At 39.8% G+C, this 14000-nt stretch overlaps 2 protein-coding genes across 5 annotated transcripts; one reads left to right on the top strand and one right to left on the bottom strand.

The window, feature by feature from the left end:
* Positions 1–741: 741 nt before the first annotated feature.
* LOC104415888 (probable inactive ATP-dependent zinc metalloprotease FTSHI 4, chloroplastic) lies at positions 742–6065 on the top strand. 3 transcript variants are annotated; one of them, XR_005545440.1, is made up of 5 exons: positions 742–1209; positions 2042–2051; positions 2107–2352; positions 3273–3487; positions 5689–6052. XR_005545440.1 is itself a non-coding variant. In XM_039299186.1 (4 exons), the coding sequence occupies exons 1-4, from the start codon at positions 922–924 to the stop codon at positions 3383–3385; spliced, it is 657 nt and encodes a 218-aa protein (XP_039155120.1). In that variant the 5' UTR covers positions 742–921; the 3' UTR covers positions 3386–6065. The 3 variants fall into 3 exon arrangements, 2 of the variants coding, with proteins under 2 accessions (XP_039155120.1, XP_039155121.1); XM_039299186.1 differs by having other exon boundaries at positions 3273–6065; XM_039299187.1 differs by having other exon boundaries at positions 749–1209; positions 3263–6064.
* Positions 6066–7023: 958 nt separating this feature from the next.
* LOC104417863 (disease resistance protein RPV1-like) lies at positions 7024–14000 on the bottom strand. 2 transcript variants are annotated; one of them, XM_039299407.1, is made up of 5 exons: positions 13412–14000; positions 10054–11140; positions 9578–9886; positions 7798–9396; positions 7024–7709 (listed from the first exon to the last, which is right to left on the bottom strand). In XM_039299407.1, the coding sequence occupies exons 1-5, from the start codon at positions 13939–13941 to the stop codon at positions 7521–7523; spliced, it is 3714 nt and encodes a 1237-aa protein (XP_039155341.1). In that variant the 5' UTR covers positions 13942–14000; the 3' UTR covers positions 7024–7520. The 2 variants fall into 2 exon arrangements, with proteins under 2 accessions (XP_039155341.1, XP_010027370.2); XM_010029068.3 differs by having other exon boundaries at positions 7024–7661.

Raw genomic sequence — 14000 nt, 5'->3', positions numbered from 1 at the left:
AAATCTGTTTTTTGTTCTCGAACACATTTGAAAAAAAACAACAAACAACAAAAATTTGTTTCTTATTTCAAATAATTTTTAAGAACAAATTTTCTCTCTCTTATCTTTTTTTTTCTTCTTCTTCTTTTTTTTTTTGTTGGTCGCCGGCCTCGGCCATGGCTAGCGACCTCCGTTGAGGGTGGGTGACCTTGCTTGGGCCGTCGCCGCCTCGGCGAGGCTTGACCTCACCTTGGCTGGGCGAGCTCGAGCTCACCCAGATTCGACGAGGCCAAGCTCGCCTAGCCACCGGCGAGGCTTGGCGTCGCCGGACCACCGCCTGTCGGCGTTGCTGGCGGTGGCTAGTGAGCTCGGCCTCACCCGGCTAAGGCGGGCCGAGCCTTGCCCAACCACGGAGAGGCTCGGCCTCGGCGGGCGGCAAGCCTCGTTGTGGCCGGGTGAGGCCGCTAGCCCTTGTCGACCATGGCCGGTAGGCAACCGGCCAAAAAGAAGAAAAAAAAAAAGAAAGAAAAAAGGAAAAATAAAATAAAAATATTAAAAAATTAAAAGAAACAAAAAAGAACATAATTTACCAAACGTGTTTTGGTTCTTTTTTTATTTCTGAAACAAGTTTACTAAACGCGTTTTTTTGGTAAAAAATTGGTCTCCGGAACACAAATAATTTCAAACAAACGCACCGTAAATCTATGGAGATCATATAAATAATCCCATCGTGAGTTTCCAAGTCAACTTCAAATCAAGTAAAAACTCCATATTCGGATTGAAAGGACGTCGTTTAACCGCGTCGCCACCTGAAAACCAATCTAAAACCCGCAGAAAACTCCGCCAGCACCGTCGTCGTTTCTCTCTCGCGAGAAGAGCTCAGCAGGATTCCTAGAGAGAGAGCTGCTGCTGCTGCTGCATTTTCATGGTGGAGGGAGAGAGATGAGCTCTCGCGGCTTCGCACCTCTCGATTTCGCCCTCTTCCCCAAGCCGTCCTCCCTCTCCAGAGGAGCCTCCTCCGCTCGGTTATCCTTCTCTGCGTCTTGCCTCCGTCGCTCCAACCGCGTCGGTGGAGCCGCCGCCGCTTCCCGGCCAATCCTCTTCCCCGGACGCCGAGGCGGCTTCGGTCGCGGCATACGCAGTGCTTCCAATGCGGGTTCCGGTCCCGAGTCGGTCGCCACGTCGGCAGGCTCCGTTGAGGAAGACCCCGAGGCGGCCCAGCTCTTCGAGGTTCGGCTCGTGTTATCTTTCGGGTTTTTTCGGTTAATTGAGTTTGTTGTTTATGTAATTTGGATCGGCGTCGTGGGTGTTTTGGAATTCTGGGTTATGCTTTGCTCTGATAAATGAGGCTGTTGAACGCTGAAAAAAGTGGAATTTCGGATGATGCATTGATGGAATGGAGTCAAGCGGAGTGCTCTTGGCGTTGTAGCCCGTGTGAGCTTGGGGGCCGGGTCTGCTTTTGTAGCCCTGCATTCTGTGATAAAATTTGTTTTTTTTTTTTTTTTAATTGACCTGCATTTCTAGCTTCATCCATGAATTCTTGCCGTCTTGTCTAGATAAAGTAGAATCACCCTTGTGTTGTTCGGCTGGTGCAAAATGTAACCGGTTCTTCAGATTCTGTGTAGTGTAGATGCTCTACCGTTTCTTATCGGTACAGCACACCTCTCGCCTCACTCTCTCTCTCTTGCTTGCTGTCTCTTGATTCACATACAACTTGATATGGCTAGTGGGATGGTTTAAGGGCACATTGTATTTAGTACATTATTTTCTTATTTGAGCCTTTTAAATAAGATTAATATGGTAGAGAATGTGGTGAAAGACTCAAGGGCATCGCTCATTAAGTTTATGGACAGTTCCCCCACTAGGAGGCACGTGAAGGGATGATCCTTCTGTTCTTTTTACTATTCAGATTTTGCTGCTAGGAAGCTGCTTTGGCTGCAGGGTTTAGAGGTTCTTGTGGTTCATTGATGCTTGTCTTCAACTTCATAATTTAGCTGGTACGGTTGCTGAATCCCTTTTGCTTCCTTAATTTCTTAAACGCTCTAAATTTTTGAACTTTCAGAAACTGAAAGATGCCGAGAGACCTTTACCAAAAAAAAATTATTAGACTTTACCAAAAAAAAAAAGATGCCGAGAGACAACGGATAAGTAAGCTGGAAGAGCTTGAACGGAAGGCAAATGTCCAATTAGAGAGGCAGCTGGTCATGGCTTCGAGTTGGAGCAGGGCCTTGCTGACTATGCGGGGAAAGTTGAAAGGAACAGAGTGGGATCCTGAGAATTCGCATAGGATTGATTACAGTGATTTTCTGGGTCTTCTTAACACCAATAATGTCCAGTTTGTTGGGTATTCGAATTATGGCCAGACAATGTCAGGTTGGTTGATTTCTTGGCTACTATTATTTAAAAATAGAAAATTTCCACTATTTTGTACTATCGATCCCTAAGATCATGCCATTTCAACTAGTTTCAAATGCCTTCTTGTTTAGATATTTTGGTACCCATTTTATGAGTATGAAACATTGCAATTTTTGCTACATTAGGTTCTAACAATGGAACAGTTGGAACACATGGATCATTTTCCCTTGCGATCCTGGTTTTCCATCTCATCTGAGCCTATGATCTGGTTTTCCCATCTCATCTGGTTTTCCATCTCATCCTGGTTTTCCATCTCATCGATCCCTAAGATCATGCCATTTCAACTAGTTTCAAATGCCTTCTTGTTTAGATATTTTGGTACCCATTTTATGAGTATGAAATATTGCAATTTTTGCTACATTAGGTTCTAACAATGGAACAGTTGGAACACGTGGATCATTTTCCCTTGCAATCCTGGTTTTCCATCTCATCTGAGCCTATGAAGGTGTATCATGAGCTAATGCTATTGCAATAACTTGATATATTATATTGTTCCATAAATACTGTTTTTAAGGCCTGTACCCCCACAGGGGGAAGAAAGTAAAATAGAAAAGAAGGAAAAAGATAAACAATAAATGGCCAGAAGAAGGAGAGAAAGGAAAAGATCAAACTTATGAAGACAGTTGCTGTGTATGAAATGAGAATAAAGTCTTTTCTCCCACTAGATGCAGCTGCTTCAGTTATTTTGGATTCAAACTTCATGCTTATCATCTGGAATGCCTGGGTCCTGGTATTGATGCTGTCTGACTAGCAGAGAATATATGTTTCGCTAGCTTACAATATTTCCCTTCTTGAATAGGCTAGAACACATGCCACTAAATTGTGCTCCATGTGAATTCTGCTTCTTATCTGATAGATGGATTTTCAGTTTTATGCAGTAATCTTACCTTGCTATAAAGATGGACATAGACAAGAAACCCAAGGGAATTCACGGAAAGAAATAGTTTTCTGGCGCCATGTGGTTGACCGTATGCCGAGATTGCTGGAATGATGTCTGGCAAAAGTTGCATCAACAAATAGTGAATGTTGATGTAATTAACGCAGACACAGTCCGTGCTGAAGTTTACTCTACTGTAGCAACTGCAGTGATGTGGTATGTGGCTTGCCTTGTCAATTGGCTTGTACTTTTGCAGTGAGCTCTTCTTTGTTCACTGCAAAAAATATACTGATCCAGCTACAGAGAAGGCTATGAAAGAGCACTTAGAAGCTTGTTCCTGCAATTTGCTATACTGATGTGCTTACATGCTGTATGTGAAATCTTTGTAGAATTACTGTCAACTAGGCTAAAAGTTTAAACTGTTAGATTGAGACTTGATTTAACCTTTAAATGCTCCAACACTTCCCTTCATGTGGAGGCTGAAATTTGACCTAAGACCGAAGCATGAAAATTTGTACGTGGGGAGGCATATGTTGGACTTAAAGAGATTTGTACTAGGAATTTGCAAGGCTACCTCCAATTAATCCGAACGCTAAAGTTATTGATGAAAACATGGTAGAATATTTAAATGCTTATTATGTATGGAGCATTTTCTTCATTCTTCATCATCTTTGAAGGCTTTCTATTGTCTGAAACTGTTTTTAGTCTTAATAACAGTGTAAAGATACTTCTTTGAACTTTTGAGTTGCTTGTACTTTATTCTCCTCAGCTTCAACTTGAGATCTTTACTTAAGCCAGGCATTTATGCATTTTATTTATTAAGTTTTTAGTTCTTGTTCTCTCTCTCTCTCTCTCTCTCTCTCTCACACACACAGACACACACAGACACACACACATCTCTACCTGCTGCTATTATAGGATGGTGCAGAGAGGGAACAAGGTCTGCTTCAGATACCGACAGAAATGGATGATTTTAAAGTCTCTACGTCACAGCTTGCTTTGATATAGTGCAAACATTGGTGCCTCTTAACGAAAATTTGAACTATGTAAAAGGAAAACTTAACCACAAGATCCCTAAACTGCAGACAGGGATGACTGCATTTGGAAAAGCATACCATAGAAATCAGGGCAATCTTGTGCCAAATGTACGTATGGCTAATACAAGTATGACAACATTGTATTTTGGCCCATAAAAGAGCTACTTTTTGAAACAATTGTCCAAATATATTGAAATAAATATAAGAACTTGATTAGTTTTAACAGCTAGCAGCAAGAATGGAAGCTCTTGGAGATGAATTCATGCAGTTTTCTGTGGAAAAATGCCCCTTGGTATTTCGGGAATACCAGTCAGCTGTAGGGACAATCACAGGTCCTGTTTCTTATTTAACAAGTCATTTAATTTTGAGTAATTTAATGTTGAAGATAAATGTTAGTGCACTTGAAGATTATTTTTTTAATGGGTTTTATGGCTTCTTAGTGATACTAAATTCTCTTTCCTAGTTCCTTATTGTGGTTATGCTTCAGAGGTGTTTTATTGGAAAAAGGAGATAAAAGCCGATACCTCGGGATTTATTTCATGAGATATTAAAAATATTTGCTTTGGTTGTTTAGTGGTCACTGTTCTGCAATTGGATTGGTTAGTTATTCTGTGATGAACCAGTAGGCATGTGATCTGTTCTTGCTTAAGCTATGCCACATGCAATCACTTAGGCGAGTGTTGTTGGAAGCAAGATAACACAATAAGAATCTTCATTATCTAACTCCGCCTCTAATTTGGAGGATTGGAGAATCATAGTAGAGGAAAAGGACTTATTAGAGCTAGCATAGACTTTTTTATTGGACCACATCTTCATTTTATAGTTTAAAATTTGAAAATAGTTGACCCATCCATAAAACTCTAGTCATCATAATTGGCTATTACTTGGATGTCTTCAACACCGTCCTAATCTGGAATGGGATTAATAAAAAAAAAAAAAAACTGGTGATGCACGCTAAAGAGGAAAAAAGGAATAGGAAATTTGGCAATCAGTACATGTTCATCACAAAAAGTAGAAAGAATTGTTTGTTGCTTCATGGCTCGGAGGAATATGTGAAGTATTTTTGAACTATGTGGTTTCATCATGTAACACTCATGTCAATGACCACATGGACCTGCTGAAAGCACTATTCTATTGTTCCTTGTTCAGCCGTCTGCGAGTCTTGTAGATGAGTGTGGAGCTCTCGTTCATGCTGGATGATGGGGTATTTACAGTGTAACACTATGGTAACGCTACCAGGGAGCGTTACTTTTGCACCTGGAAATGTTGGACTTTCCACATTTGCTGCACCTGTAAATGTGATTTAGCGAGTTTTAGCTGCTATATTTGTTCCCAAGCAAAATGATGTTGCCTTGCCCTTCTGTTTCCATTTATGTGCAGGCTCAAGTTATTAGTGATAAAACTTGGAAGCTGATTGACGGTGTATGGGATAAAAGGGTTTCAGGAAATCAAAGCTGAAGCTGCCATAGAGATGGAAGAAGAAAATGAAAAACCTCAGCTTCTTATGGCAAGCCATTTCTTTTGAAACTACAGCACATCGGAAAAATCTTTGGGGTTTGTCCATAATCATGCATTGCCTTTCTCCATATCAACTGTTATTGATCAATTTTATAAAATTGAGCATTTGATAAGAGTACGTATTTAACATGTATGTAAGCAATACGAGACAGCTCGATCTTTTAGGGGAAGCCGTTATGTCCCATCAAAGCTAGTAGAGAAACTGATAGTAGTAGACTCATATGCGCCTTTTCCGCAGATTTTCCAGTTCATGTGATACGTATTGCATGATATTGTTATGGTTGAATGCTGCGATAAGGTTTTTTTGGGCATCTTCAAAGGATAATATGCCAGGCGTAAGGGAGCCTATGTGCATAGTTAAAAGCCTGTTTGGTCCTTGGATGTGTTTCAGTGTCCACTGTGCCGGCAAGCATGAAAGCCTTGTGTACACAACGCACCCGACCAAATCAGGACCAACCCATGCATCCTGAAGCCCTCTTTCCACGCCTTTGGATAACTAATCAACACCCTGTTCCTTAGCTGTAGTAACTGCGGACCATGACCTTAACATCCTCAAAAGCCTTTTTGAAAGAGAGCTCCTTCGGTAAATCCAGTGGCTGGCTCACCTTCGCATCCCAACACCACACTCTCAAATGGGAAAGGGAGTCTTTTGTTACCATCTATTAAGTACTTTATGTTGGGGTCCCAAAGGGGCAGCATAGCGTCATGGAAGCGATTCATGACCAGATCGAATGTAGGGCTCGCTTCAAGATCATTGTAGCACCACACTGCAGTCACGCCTCCCAGCTTCCGGATCGCATGTAGGTTCGTCGATGGTGCTGGTGAAGGCCCTTATCCATCCCCTTTAAGTTGTTGACTGCTTTATTCGTTGGTGACTTATGTTTTGATCAATCTTTATTCTCAACTGAGCTTGCTACTCATCGATTTATAGGGTTGGTCATTATTTGGTGTCAACAAACGTAATTTTTCCTAAGATTTCGACAAAGAAACAAGTTGAATCTCCAGTTGCTGTAGGCACCCCGACAGTAGGAGTTCTTAGAAGCATCTTTAGGGGGCTTGAGACGAGGGAACTCTCATCCCACCATAAGTCAATTCGGGAGCTTTTAGCCCCCGATAGACAAACCCACCTCTCAACAATACATAAGGTCTCCATCGATTTTAAAACACCGAGAAACTAAACTTCAATTAGCTCTGCGCAAGAAGACACCTCGCTTGGCTCAGTTTACTCAAACATGATGTAATGGATAATCTCTCGAGGAGTTCACACCCAAACATAGACACCAAATTTTAAACATGAAAACCCAAACATTTAAAAATCAGGAGTTCCTACCCAGGTTTTGGACATGCATGTGATCGCCTCGCAGGGTTAGCTTTGATCCAAGTGGTTCGCACCGCTGCCCTCCTTCCACGCCACACTGTCGATCCTCCATTTCCAATCGAGGGAAGAAAACAACCTTTAGCTCTGTTGGTGCTGACTCGAACAACCTAGCTTTCATTTTTTTTTTCCAATTTTGGCAATTTAATTTTAACCCAGTTGCACATGAGGAGTGGCACATGCAATTGGGCTATCTCAGAAAAATGGAGACGAAAATGTCCTGGCCATGCTACGGAAAACGGCACCTGGGACGCAAGTGCTCGCTGGTCGACAAAGATATAAGCTGCTGGTAAGCAGGGAGCGGAATTGCTTCTTTACTTCACGGACTTCTTCGACACAAACACGTTGGTGAGAACTTTTTCGAGAGAGCGAACCGCTTCAGAAGACTTTTTGGAATTTTCCCTCCTGCTTTTGCCGGCTCTAATTTTCCCTCTCTCTTCTCCTCTTTATTTTCCTGATTCTGCATAAGGAAATGACAAGATGGGCTGCGGTCTCTCGGGCCTAGACTCTATTTAGGAAAGGCCTTTTTGTTAAAGAAACAGAAAGCAAATAGAGAAGAACAAACGGCGATGATCTATGAATTAAGAGAAGTTCACCTTGTCCGGTAGAGGATCCCCTGTTTCTATTTCGCAGCTGTAAAAAGTTGTATCAATTTTAGAGTCCGACGCTTGTATTGGTCCATGCAGAATCTTCTCTCTGTAAGACTCGCAAGTGATGCTTGAACCATATGTACCAGTGATGACTAACTTACTACAATCCCTTATTTCTATTCGGCACTCATTTGGTATTTTTGAGCTCGATGTATCGATAATCCTTTCCAGTAATCTGCAACCATAAACTTCCAACCACTGCAAAATCTCTAACTCGTCAATGCCCTCGACATCCTGCAGGTTCTTACACCGTCCAATTATTAAATGCTCCAAGTTGTTCAAGCTTGACAAGCCGCGTAACTTTTTTAACGAAACGCACTCTAGAATGAAAAGACCTTCTAGTGATTCCAAGGTTGAAACAAATTGAATCTCCCGTAGCGCTCGGCACCTCCGCAGCTGGAATTGTTTAAGCATCTTTAGGGAGCTTGAGACAAGGGACACTCTCCTCCTCCCACCAGTCAACTCGAGAGCTTGTGGCTCATCACACTCTGGCTCTTCCGACAGACAAACCAACCTCTCGAGATATTCACATCCCTCAACCTGTAATATCTCCAGTGAATTTAAGACACCGAGAAATTGAACTTCAACTAGCTCTTTGCACCGACACACTTCGATTCCTCTCACTTTTCTCAAACTTGATGGAACGGTTAATCTCTTGAGGAGTACACAACTTCTGACAGTCAACTCTTCTAACTGAGGAAGCCCGTCAAGATGTACTTGCGTCACTTGAGTGCGATGGAGCTCTAAAACTGTCAAGTTTGACGGAAGTTGTTTGATGGTATGCAAGTTTAGTCCATATAGAGTAAGTTCTTTCAGCAGAGAAAAGGTACTCCACTCAGTAGATGTCGCTTGGACATTTGAAAGGCACAAGTGCTGTTTGCTCAATTTGGATAAACTCTCAATCCACGACAAGTCACAAGTTTGAGTTATATTTGATCTCTTTCTAGAATTAGAGGCATCAGATAGGATCAGTTCAACAAGGTTAGTAAGGTTGGCAAGGTTAGGAACAGTCTGCAATGACATAGATCTAAGCCGTAGAGTGGTCAAACTTTTGGGGAATTTCGGCAACTCTTGGATCTCATGACAACCATATAGGTTCAGTGTTTGCAGGTGATTGAGCTTGCTTATCGTCCTAGGCAATTTCACAATTTTTGTGCGTGATACATTGAGAAATGACAGGCTTTGTAGTTTACCGATGGAATCCGGTAATCTTGTAATACTCGTGGAAGACATATCCAGCTTTGTCAATGACTTTAAATACGAAACTGAGTCGGGGAGTTCCCTTAAGCTACCACACTTCCTAAGGGAGAGGTGCTGAAGATTCTGTTGTTCACCAATTTGTTCTGGTAATTTTCCAAGTTCCGAACATGACTCAACACTCAAGTTAGTCAGCCACATTAGTTTCCCAATAGAGCAACCAATTTCCTTCAGACAACGACAATCGGAGATAGTCAACTCCTCTAAAACTGAGTACCCGGAAAAGGTTGGTGTCCTGTGCAATGACTGAACTTTTTGAAGAGTGAGAACCTTCAATTTCCTTGCCCCCTATAGAAGCCAATGAAATATCAAGAAAGAAAAATAGAATAAACATGGATTTAGGCTCCCAACTTGTATCATTTGTCATTTGATCCTCTCACTAAATGAGAATGTGAAACTATAAATCCATCAAATTTTGTCCTTTATTGAATGAGAGAATTACACTTAATCAAGAGGGAGACCGACATACCTCGATTAAGCTCCTGACTGCATCTTCTGGGAACTCATTGCCAAAAAGACTCATTACAACGACGTTTTCAAGATGCAAATTAGTTGCCATAAATTGTGGATGGCGGTCCAGGAAAGGAATTTGATGAGGGTAATGCAAAATGATGCATTTCAACTCAGCAAGACAGCCCGCGAAGTCGCCTTGGCAAGCTACATCACACAACCGAAAATACCGTAGATATGGGAACCGCTTAATTTGCTCCGAAGTGACAATTATAGGATCTTTAATCCCCAAAGATGGCAAATGGATTGCTTGAATGTTTTCCTTGATCTGCCAATGACATGGAGGAGCAGGAGCAGGAATTTGTCAATATCCCATGATGTCAAGAGAAGAAAAAAAATGATACAGAAGAGTAGCTCCCAAGTTCAAAATGTGAATCCTCAATTAAGAACATGATAAGTGATTTTCTATTCAAATTAAGTTTGGTCATACTTTACCTCTGTTGATCTTAACTTGCGAATGATGTCGTCTGTAGCCCACAACCTGGTATGGTCTTGATTAGCAATTGCCCTTCCAAGATCTTTAAATTGATCATGCATCCAAAACCTATTATTGTCTATAACCTTTATCATGCACCTATTAATCAGGACATCAATAGCATTCTCTGGGCTAAAGCCACAATCTTTCCACATGTAGAGTGGATAAGTCTTATCTGCATCAATGAAAAAGCATGAAATATCGAGAAATATCTGTTGTTGATCCATTTCTAAGGCATCATAGCTAATCTTTAGCTTTCCCAAGACATCCCTATTTGGTGTTTTCCTTAAATGCTCTAGCATCTCTTCCCATATTTTTTTCTTTTTTGGACCAAAAAGTGATGAACCAATTGCTTGAAGAGCTAAAGGTAGTCCACCTGCAGTAGACACAATGTCCTTTGAAAGATTGTAGTAAGTGGCCAGAGGAGAGTTGTCATTGAAGGCATGTCTACTAAAAAGTTGAAGTGCGTCTTCATTGCTTAAACCCTTCATTTCATAAGGCACAATTTCATAGTGAAATCCCCTTATTTTCAAAACACTTTTGTCCCTCGTGGTAACAAGTATCCTAGAACCAGGATACAAAGAATTCATTCCGATTAGTTCTTTGATTTGGTTGCCATCATCGACATCATCCAAAACAATCAATACCTTCTTGCTGTAAATTGTTTCTCCAATCTTATTAATCCCATGATGAGTGTTACAAATGGTGCGAGCCACTCTAGAATTTGAGGTATCAGACAATAATTGTTCTTGTAGCTTCACCAAGCCCTTGGTTTTTGCCATTTCTCTTACATCGTCAAGAAAGCTGCAGTTTTTCCCAAAGACATGACATAACTGGTTGAAGATAATTTTGGCAAGTGTCGTTTTACCAATGCCACCCATCCCGTAAATACCAATAAGCCGCACGCCATTAGAATCGATGTGCAATAAACTGTTTATGGCTGCTATTGGATCCTCCATTCCAATTAAATCTCCGGTCACTTTTCTTTGTCTTGTCATGAGCCTATCCATAACTTCGTTAACAATCAACTTGATAAGATCCCCATGGCTGCCACAAAGTCAAGTAGTTTCAAATGAGAAAAGACAATAAATTCATTTTCCTGCATGTTGACCAACCATATACCAAGGAACCGGATAGGAACGCGAGGTCAAAACTTTTTCGGGGGGAAAAACTCATTATCTAACTGTCAACAATTTTCAATCTGATTATCTTAAATACTGTTAGCATGTTGGAAGGATTCCAGATAATGATCAAGTTTGTAAGAAAAGTTGCTCTTATGAAAGTATACCACAATCAGAATATATTATTTTCAAATTACGAGATCGACAATACTTGTGCAAAAAAAATTAAAAAGAACAGAAAAAGGAGTATATAACTAAGTGGTTCTTATTCATATATACAACAAGCTTTTGTCGTTTCTCTTTTGTAATCAATTTCATAAACTCATCAATAGATAGAATTCTATTCAGTGAAAGTGATAGAGCCAGGAATCTACGTTGATACTTTATTATTGCAAGTAAGAATGAACCCCACTTAAGAATATAATACAAAAGCAGTGCAAGAAAAGTTGTTTTTGTATCTTAATATACTAAATCGTATAAAGTTGTGTAAGTACATTCTTTTGAATGTTAGTCGTGCTCAAAGACACAAAAATTTATCACCGCATTATTATTTCACTTAAAAGACGAAAAATTATTTACATCAAATGTCTTGAGTTTTCACTTCTATAAACTATAAAATTATCATATATACAAGTAAGCAAAGGTTTTGAGAGGTTTAGTCATATGACATGCTCATGTCTGAGATTCACCCTTTAGTTTACATTTCATAGTTACTTTAGCAATTCTCCAATTTTCCATCTATATTCTTGTACATACTTAAATTTGTTATCCAATGGGCGCGCACCCGAGAGAGAAATGGTTAGACCAACTTTTTTTCTTTTTGAGCAAACTATACACCAGATTTTGCTTCTACGAAAAAACTGAATTACATGAGCAATTGACTGATATCTAATCAACGGAACTATTGGTGGCGATGATAAATAAGACTCCATATAAATAAGATAAGTTCATATATGTTTGGATTCACTGAAGAAAAAAAAAAAGGCAAGTTCAATGAATTCTATATAGCAATCAAGACAATACTTATCAAAATTTAAGCTCCGTTTGTTTCATGAAAAATAATTTCTGGTAATAATTTTTTTCAGTTTCTTTTAGCTTTGGTTCATAGGAAATGAATAAGTTAAGGAAAATATTTTCCCTCCATAAAGAATTCCTTCAAAAGTGGGGAGAATGATTTCCCTTTTTTGAGGAAATCGTTTTTCTTTCACTTAAGCCAAACATGTTCTCTTTAAACTCCTTTATAATAATTTTTTTAATTTTAATTTTAATTTTTTTATTATTATATTTTTAAAGATTGGAAATTTAAATTTTTTATTTTACAAAATTATTATTTTCTTTATTTTCCTTCCTCCTCCTTCCTCCACCATCCTCTCGTCGGCCATGTGCCTCAACGATGGTTGGCAGCCCACCGATTGGCCAAGACGTGAGTCGGCGAGCTCGAGGCTTGGCCAATCCTAGTGAGCTTGTGGCTCACTTGTTGCTGTTGCTGCCAGTGGAACGAGACGGGATGGTGGTGAGGAAGCAAAGGAGCGATGGAGGGTGAATCCAATAGAGTTCATCAACACAATAGAAATACTTTTAATCATCTGTTGGCATTGTGGTGATCTATTTTTCGTTTAACTAATATTACTACTCAAAACATATTTTTATAGCAACAACAAATTCAAAGTGTACTCTGTGTCGCACTTTAAGTTATATCTGATTGAAATTTCATTGTAACTTAAAAATAATAACTCAAGCATCTTTTAATTTGATATCAATTAATTCTCATAAAGTTGTTGTATGGAACCGCTAAAATTTCACTTTTGATGGGAATGTATATATTGCATGAGAAATATTGTAACGTAAGTAAAAAGCATTAACTAACAATCATGATACAACTAAACTAAAATTAACAAAGTTGGGAAACAAGACGGAAATTAACAATCTAAATGCAGACATGGATCAAATTAGTATAAAAAGGATGAAGCAAAACCAAAATTTATACAATGGAGATTAGGTCAAAAATGAAATTATAATAATCGTATTTGGTTAGAAAAAATCGGATATCTCCCATTTTAAAAGAATAATAATAAAGAAGAATTTGAGGCATTCGTTTAAATCTATGAAAATTAACTGGGAATATAATTAATGACTTATTATTAGATCTACAGTATAACTTTAAAAATAACTTTCACATTCACAGCTAGATAATTACCCTGGATATTTCTCCAGCTCCCACCCCTTGGTGCCATCAACTTCTCTGAGAGCTTGCCGCCAGGTTTCTACATCCTTAGAGCTCAACTTCATCTTTTGATTCGCCATCTTTTGCTCCAAATTCAGTATGGCATCGCAATATAACAAGGTTTTTAGTTGCACATCATCAGGTTTCACGTCATAGAAGATGGGCAATATCACCTTCTTATTGCCATCTTCTTTAGATTTAGAGGTGTTCTCCACCATCTTTGCAAGCTCACGGAGGCACCAATGACTCGAAGCATAATTTGTCGAGAAAATGGGTATGTAGAGCTTGGAGTTGTCAATCGCCTGTAGAAGGTTGCTGCTAATTTTTTCACCTGGTCGAAGCTCTTCGTCATCGACGAAAACACAAATCCCAGCATCTACCAAGGCATGGTAGAGGCAACTGGTAAATCCACGACGAGTATCTGGCCCTCTAAAATTCAAGAACACCTGATATTCACCTCCTAATGTATTGTTGGTGCTTGTTCCTGCCTTTGAGTTCGCCATCGGAGCTCACTTCGCAATAAACAGTGTCGTCCCCCTCCTCCTCTCTCTCTCTCTCTCTC

This window comes from Eucalyptus grandis, chromosome 8 (genome assembly GCF_016545825.1).
Source record: "Eucalyptus grandis isolate ANBG69807.140 chromosome 8, ASM1654582v1, whole genome shotgun sequence".
Classification (NCBI taxonomy): domain Eukaryota; kingdom Viridiplantae; phylum Streptophyta; class Magnoliopsida; order Myrtales; family Myrtaceae; genus Eucalyptus; species Eucalyptus grandis.
The sequence above is the reverse complement of the archived record's forward strand: the minus strand, read 5'-3'. Positions and strand labels throughout refer to the sequence as shown.

Coding starts and splice junctions, on each gene's coding strand:
- LOC104415888 (XM_039299186.1), top strand. CDS start 922: ATGAGCTCTCGCGGCTTCGCACCTCTCGATTTCGCCCTCTTCCCCAAG. Junction 2,353..3,272: donor TTATGGCCAGACAATGTCAG/GTTGGTTGATTT, acceptor AGTTTTATGCAG/TAATCTTACCTTGCTATAAA.
- LOC104417863 (XM_039299407.1), bottom strand. CDS start 13,941: ATGGCGAACTCAAAGGCAGGAACAAGCACCAACAATACATTAGGAGGT. Junction 11,141..13,411: donor GAGCTGGAGAAATATCCAGG/GTAATTATCTAG, acceptor ACTTTGTGGCAG/CCATGGGGATCTTATCAAGT. Junction 7,710..7,797: donor GGGATCCTCTACCGGACAAG/GTGAACTTCTCT, acceptor TTTCCTAAATAG/AGTCTAGGCCCGAGAGACCG.